The 7901-nt window shown below is 41.4% G+C and overlaps 1 protein-coding gene across 1 annotated transcript in view; it reads right to left on the bottom strand.

Moving 5' to 3' along the window:
* Nucleotides 1-7901, bottom strand: part of LOC107568597 (BAH and coiled-coil domain-containing protein 1-like) — a 98323-nt gene that overhangs the window by 13302 nt on the left and 77120 nt on the right. The window contains exons 14-18 of the mRNA XM_016254563.1: nucleotides 5183-5297; nucleotides 4711-4927; nucleotides 4216-4410; nucleotides 2143-2316; nucleotides 1793-2055 (exon numbers count right to left, since the gene is read on the bottom strand). Of these exons, the coding sequence (XP_016110049.1) occupies nucleotides 1793-2055; nucleotides 2143-2316; nucleotides 4216-4410; nucleotides 4711-4927; nucleotides 5183-5297 (964 nt within the window). The remainder of the gene's footprint in view (nucleotides 1-1792; nucleotides 2056-2142; nucleotides 2317-4215; nucleotides 4411-4710; nucleotides 4928-5182; nucleotides 5298-7901) is intronic.

Raw genomic sequence — 7901 nt, 5'->3', positions numbered from 1 at the left:
AATCATCAGATCCTCCTGTCCACCCTCTCATCACTGGGCATCACAGGGATTCCACTTCGCTGGTTTGAATCCTATCTCACTGGTAGGTCTTTCAGGGTGGCCTGGGGAGGGGAGGTATCCAAAGCACATCAACTGGTCACTGGGGTTCCTCAGGGTTAGTGAGGTTCCATCAGTTCTTGGACCCCTCCTCTTCTCCATATACACTACATCACTGGGTCCCATCATACAGGCACATGGCTTCTCCTACCATTGCTATGCTAATGACACACAGCTCTATCTCTCATTTCAACTACATGATCCAATGGTAGCTGCACAGATCTCAGGCTCCCTGGCGGACATCTCGTCATGGATGAAAGAACATCACCTACAGTTCAACCTGGCAAAGACTGAGCTTCTTGTCTTCCCTGCCACTCCAACTCTACAGCATGATTTCACCATCCAGCTAGGTTCTTCTACAATTACCCCATCAACTTCGTGAAATCTTGGTGTAATCTTTGATGACCACCTGACCTACAAAGACCACATTGCAAAGACTGCTCAATCTTGAATGTTTGCGTTGCACAACAGAAAGATCAGGCCCTTTTTAACAGAGCATTCTGCACAACTTCTTGTCATTTCTAGGCTGGACTACTGCAATGCTCTTCTGGCTGGACTTCCATCAAGCACAATCAAACCTCTACAAATGATTCAGAATGCAGCGGCACAATGCCCATGTTACACTTCTCTTTATCTCCTTGCACTGGTTACCGGTTATGGCTCGCATCAAGTTCAAGACATTGATGCTTGCATATAGAACAGCCACAGTCTCAGCACCCGCCTACTTCCACTCACTACTACGAATCTACCTCCCCTCCAGAAGTCTGAGATCCATTAGTGAGCGACGCCTTGTGATACCATCACAGAGAGGCTCAAATTCACTTTCCAGAACATTCTTGTTCACCATTTGTGGCTGGTGGAATGATCTTCCCACCCCTATCCGGAATGCTGAATCCCTGACAATTTTCAAGCGACAGCTGAAAACTTATCTCTTTCAACGCTACTTGCCTTCATCCTATACTAAAATTTAAAAAAAACTTTGTCTTTCTCTTTATTTATTCCTTCCCTTCCTAGCTTGTACTTATTTAAAAAATGCCTAACACTTGGTATTACGAGCACTTTCTGTGTGTGTTTGCCTCTTTAAGAAGAATCACTTTATGTATTCCCTAATTGTAAGTCGATTTAGATAAAAACCTCTGCAAAATGACTAAATGTAAATGTAAATAACTAGGTAAACATAACTACATATATTTTCTATGGTTCCTATCAATTAAAAGCCATGGCGCTTATCTTTATTTGATACAAACTAAAAGATGTCTTTAGAAATTCTTAACAATTCCACTTGTAGTATTGTAGTAGTAAAACTAGAACACTCAAAATGAGTAATATAATCACAATCCCACTTTAAAGTGGTGTTATAGCTAAACTTTAAAATTCACAGCATTCACTGCAAATAAAAATCACAATTCTGCTTAGTGCAAAAATTATAGCCTAGAAGTTTCTAAGATTTATTTCCCATCTTTGAATTTTGTTGTAATTCAAACCACTAATTATTAAGTTATTGAGGTTATTAAATGCATATCTCTGTATACAAATATACAACTCTATTACATATTTGTCTGTAGATTTTTTAAAAATGAATGAGAAAGACATTATGCATGTTTGAATGAGATGCATAAGCACTCAAACTTCCTAAACTATGAAAAATATTGTGTCTCTGTAAAGAACCGTACAATGCTCTGTTCATATTGCTTACCGTGGCTCTCAGCATGGAGCTCTTCCGAGTGGCTCTCTTCAGCCTGTCGCTGCTGCTGCTTCTGGGAAATGAGAGATGGCTGCTACTCTTTCTGTAATGACCCGGCCTGCCTGTGATCCCAGGCCAGCGTTTGTCCTGCAGTCTGGGCCTGCCTGGTGGCCTTCTGACACCTGAAGATTTGGAGACAGTGATGGGGACGGATCTACAGGGGGACCGTCGCTTCACCTTCACATCTCCTTCTGTTACAGCCCGAAACTGAGATCCTGAATGGGTTTCACAAAAAGAAAAATAGTTAGAATAAAAAACGCAGGTGAGGTGCGCCAATCACTGGGCTTTTTGATGGCCTTTACCATAAAGTTCTTGCCGTTCCCGCTTAATCTTTGCCTTCTGATTGGCTTCCAGTTTCACAACAGAGAAAGTGGAGGGGCCTGTAATGGCCGGAATGAATGGTAGATCCCTGAACGTCGGTGCTTTGATGTCTTGGCCTTCCTCACTGCCATAACTGCCTTCGTCTTCATCTTCCTCTGTATTATGAAAATGGTATTTCAGTATGGCTTTTCACATCTGACTATAATATAAATATCCATATATAATATGTTGGAATCACCATAAAGAAATACTTCTTTACAACTACATCTTGATCTAATTTGGTAATGTTTTACAGTGCAAACAGTTGTATGCCTTATGAAACAATGAGTTATAGTGTTGTTTTCAGGAGGTTTCTGAAGTAACAAGTAAACTAGACAGCCATGGAAACAACTTCATATTATGTTTTGTTTTCCAGCAGTGAAGTAATTGATATTTAAAACTTTTGGACTGACACAAAATCTTATCACAAATACTGCACACATTTTCTTGCATTTACCTCAAACTTTCTGCTAATCTAAATTTCCATATTTTTTTCCATGCCAGTCTATTACTGTGGTATGTTTTTTTTTCAGATAAACCCACCCCTAAATGACATGTAAAAACAAATTTTGCAAAAGCAGATTTATTTGGTTGCATTACATGTTGGTCAGATAATCTCTTTCTGTCTAAGTGAACCAAATAAAGTAGACCTGACCAAAAGTCTGGTTACACTAGACTACAGAGCCGTTCACACAGAACAAGTTTTTTTTCTTGTGTCTTTTGCAGCGTCTCGCTCATGAGTGGTAAATTTTTAAGACACAGTTAAAAGAATTTCAACTTTTACACAGAGCGCAGCTCATCAGTGTCTGGTCCAATCAGAAGACCTCGGAGGTGGGGCAAGTGTTGTAAGCATTTGTTTACAGTAGCAAGTTGTCATGGCAACGGTTTTATTTGGTGGCAATACGGCAAAGGAGTCAATTCTGCGCTGTCAATTTTTAAAAATAATTCCTGAGCTCTTGATCTTGAGTTTTTAGATGTAACACACATAAATGTTTTTCCATTACACGCACACTGCTCTCTCGCTTACTAACAACTTTTCTCAGTGCCGTTACGGGCACAAGCATTCATTTAAGAAATATTTAAGAGATCAACTGCATTTGTGTCAAAGAGAAGAGGCACAGAGACCAAGACAGGTGGCGACACACAGACTCAGAGTATCGAATAATTGTGACACATTTGAAAGATTCATTAGCTTTTCTTACTTTCCCCAGATGACACAAACTGGCTGACTCTCACCTTGCTCAGAGGACTCGCTCTCAGGGGGGGACGTCTCCCCGTCCTCATCCACTTCCTGTCCCCTGCCCTGCGGGATCCTGTCTCCTGGCTCCTGCAAACAAGCTGCTGATCCAGGACTTTTCTTCCTTTCCTTTTTAACTGCCACTGGCTTGTGCCTCTTCCAGCACTCCTGTGTCCCGCTATCCCCACTCGTGGCTGGAAATAATTCCATGCATACACAAGTACATCAGAGAAAACTGCCATTGATTGCATCGCAAGGACATGATAAAATTAGTGAAAGTTAGGCTCCATCATTTAGTCAGAAAGTTAGCATAAGGAGCAATTTCTTCCTGATTTTACCAACAAAAATAGTTTTGTTTGTAAAGATTAATGTATTTAAGTTGACTACTAGGTTATCTTGTTGTTCTGGGTAAGTCATATTTTGTTCTTGGTCTGTTAAAGCCACATGACAGATGATATGACACAATCCCATTATAGAAGATAGAAGAAGTTTACCTGTATCGCTAAGGCTCTCAGACTCATTGGCTGTGCTGAGCTGTGTGGAATCTCTTTTGGAGTTACTGTGGCCAGAGTACAGGCTCTTAGATGCTGAGGAAAACTCTGGGTCTCTTAACGCAGCTCTTTAAGAGATCAACTGCATTTGTGTCAAAGAGAAGAGGCACAGAGACCAAGACAGGTGGCGACACACAGACTCAGAGTATCGAATAATTGTGACACATTTGAAAGATTCATTAGCTTTTCTTACTTTCCCCAGATGACACAAACTGGCTGACTCTCACCTTGCTCAGAGGACTCGCTCTCAGGGGGGGACGTCTCCCCGTCCTCATCCACTTCCTGTCCCCTGCCCTGCGGGATCCTGTCTCCTGGCTCCTGCAAACAAGCTGCTGATCCAGGACTTTTCTTCCTTTCCTTTTTAACTGCCACTGGCTTGTGCCTCTTCCAGCACTCCTGTGTCCCGCTATCCCCACTCGTGGCTGGAAATAATTCCATGCATACACAAGTACATCAGAGAAAACTGCCATTGATTGCATCGCAAGGACATGATAAAATTAGTGAAAGTTAGGCTCCATCATTTAGTCAGAAAGTTAGCATAAGGAGCAATTTCTTCCTGATTTTACCTACAAAAATAGTTTTGTTTGTAAAGATTAATGTATTTAAGTTGACTACTAGGTTATCTTGTTGTTCTGGGTAAGTCATATTTTATTCTTGGTCTGTTAAAGCCACATGACAGATGATATGACACAATCCCATTATAGAAGATAGAAGAAGTTTACCTGTATCGCTAAGGCTCTCAGACTCATTGGCTGTGCTGAGCTGTGTGGAATCTCTTTTGGAGTTACTGTGGCCAGAGTACAGGCTCTTAGATGCTGAGGAAAACTCTGGGTCTCTTAACGCAGCTCCAGATGTATGTCTTCCACCTGGGACCTTCTGCTTGAGCGGAGTTATTTGTTGATCAAGGGAGCTTTTTTTCCGATAACACTGTGACTTCATCTAAGAAAGAACAATAGGAATAGATGTACTGAGGGCATTTGACCAACATTAAGACTTATTCTGGGCTATCCTTCGCTATACCCCCAAAATCTAGCTAGTTTGCATCTCCAAATCAATCCTGTAAGAGCAATAGTAACCAATGGCGGTGAAGCTTAGCAAAGGGTTAATAAAAAAGCATGAGCTGATTAATAAATAAAGAATTGATGATTGGCTGATGGGAGCAAGTGGCAAAAGGATTCAATTGTGGATACTGACCTGTGTAGAGCTGAGACGGCTAAATCCTCGATTGGACAATTTTGTCTTCTTCTTCTGCGATTCTCCACCTCCCCGTTGCTCCTCTGCTAGTGGACTTAGCCCCGCCCCAACCAATCTGTCAATCAAAAATCAACAGTGGCTGTTACAGTCAGTGCAGCTCAGTGCAAGTGGTGGATATTTTGATTCATCCCAGAATCTGTTCATTCAGATTCTTTACATCATCATCGCTGTTTGTCTTTTTGTGTTTTGTGAGTCATTAAATCATTCACTCAACAGATTTGTTCAAAAGTCGTTTGCAACAAAATCAATTCTTACTGTCTTTTAGTAAAATTTAGTAAAAAGAAATTATAACACAACTTGCAATAAATTTATCACAAAAATGTCCTAATTTGTTCAGCACTGCTCCATCATTCAGATTTAAAACGCTGTCTCATTTAGTGATGATTGTTAAGTCAAGTCACCTTTATTTATATAGTGCTTTATACAATACAGATTGTGTCAAAGCAGATTTAAAATGTTAAACAGGAAAACCGTATGCTGATAATGCAAGAGGACAATAGAAAACAGTTTATCAGTTAAATTCGGTTCATTGTTGATTCAGTGATTTCATCGTCCAGCTCTGTTCAGTTCTCTTCTAATAGTGTCTGTGCAGTCAAGTCAACAATGTTGCCAGAAATGAAGTTTCCCCAACTAAGCAAGCCAAAGGCGACAGTGGCAAGGAACCAAAACTCCATCGGTGACAGAAATGAAGAAAAAATCCTTATGAGAAACCAGGCTCAGTCAGGGGGCCAGTTCTCTTCAGGCCAGACACAACCAGCATCGTGTGGTTTAACTGCAACCCACATTAGATTGAGCAGAGGACTCGTCTAGTTGTCGTGGTCTTGTGCTAATGGCCGATGAAGTCTTCACAAGGGATCTGTCTCTACGGTTTGTCTAGTTGACATGGTCTCCGCTGACATTCAGGGCTTTAGACGTCGTCTCTAGGTGCTGATCCACCATCTGGACTGGATACGGACTGGATCTGGGTGGGGAAATCTTCCTTCAAAAACTGCACTATAATGCTTTTAGCATGTGCAATTATCAGTCTTGAAATCAGGTGCTTCAAAGGAGAGACTTCAGTGAACAAAAAAACTAGAACAGAAGTGAACGGGAACGATTTGTTCACTTAAAATACTTGAGTTCAAAATCAGTAAGTCATTCGTGATCGAAACACAGCTCAGGCAGTGTCGGTATGAAAAGGGGAACCAAAAAAGACAGATCAGAGAATGAATGAGGCTGAACTGCCTCAGTGGGCTCAAATCACCACATGCTCTTCCTCTGATGAGTATAGAAAGAGTGAACTAAAAAGCATGGTCTCCACACCTCACGCTTGAGGAACTGTGATCAGATGGCCATCCCACCACTGTTCGAGGGCAGTTGCCAAATAAAAAGCCCTGCGTGAATTATCAGGGGAGATTCCTGCTGCAAAAAAACGGGTCAGTCGCTTTGAAAAGACAGAGCGAGACGTTTGAGGGCACTGCATGTTTGACGCTATTGTTCTTGGTGAATATCAAGAGCCCTCGCAGTTGTATTTCCATATCAGTGAGGCAGCGTGTCCCCCTCGGCTCTGAATGCAGGCTGGGAGAGAATGCCCTTGAATTTCCCTGGAAACCTGCCCGACAGACCAAATGAACGCTAGACCAACAGCACACAGACAAAAGATTACCTTCCATCCTCCAGCAAAGAGCTAAGCACTAGTGTGCCATCAATCACGTGAGCTGTTTAATCGCTGTTAGACATCTCTAGAGAGGCTGTCTTTGTGGAAACCTAATTGAGATTGTGTTTGCTGTAATGTGCTTCTGCTTACGTACTCCCAGGGGAACATGCTGTTTTGCTCTGAGATTGCCCTTTCAAAGCTCAGGAGACACAAAAGAGATCTTGGTTGTGTTTCATTTAAGTATCAACTTTGTCTTACACCAAGAACGATAACAGTAAAGATAACAATAACGATAACTATATTAGCATCCACAGCAATAAACAATAATGTTCTGGGGTGCGTTTCACAAAAGCATCGTTAGCTAACTATGGTCGTAAGTTCCATTGAACTCTATTGGTAACAACGGAACTTGCAACCATAGTTGCTTTTGGGAAACGCACCCCTGTTTGTTATAAGTGCCTGCTGCTGTTATGACGTCAGCGACTTTAAATGTTCGAGCTCTTTAAATTCTGATTAGCTGTCAATGTTTTTATCATTTAGTAGCTGGAAAAAATAGTCCTGAATGTGTTTCCAAAACATTCTGATAATGTTCCTCCATGCCACTATTGTTATACAGTTGGGGTGTGGACTTGCCTATTCTCATAGAATTAGATTGAATATTAAAGTAATCATTATAGTTGTTGTCCTCGGTGTGAACAGGCTTTAAATCCGCGTCAAGTCATGTCATAGTCAAATTTAGATAAATTTCAGCTGATCTAATCAGCCACAACAGGATGTTGTGCTGATTGCTTGGTTTTTATTTCTGCAGCATGTCGCTGGGCAACGTTGCTCATTGGTGCAAAATCTTGCATGTATGGACAAAAAAATTGCTTGTCAACCCTGTTGAAAAAACCAGCATATGCTGGTTAGGTATGTTTTGATGCTGGGATGCTGGTTTAATCTGGCCCTTTGCTGGTTTATGCTGGTCCTTTGCTGGTTTAAACTGGTCCTTTGCTGGTTTAAGCTGGTCCTTTGCTGGTTTAT

Source organism: Sinocyclocheilus grahami, unplaced genomic scaffold (genome assembly GCF_001515645.1).
Source record: "Sinocyclocheilus grahami isolate Dianchi unplaced genomic scaffold, SAMN03320097.WGS_v1.1 scaffold1260.1, whole genome shotgun sequence".
Lineage (NCBI taxonomy): Eukaryota > Metazoa > Chordata > Actinopteri > Cypriniformes > Cyprinidae > Sinocyclocheilus > Sinocyclocheilus grahami.
This window is presented reverse-complemented; position numbering and strand designations above follow the sequence as displayed.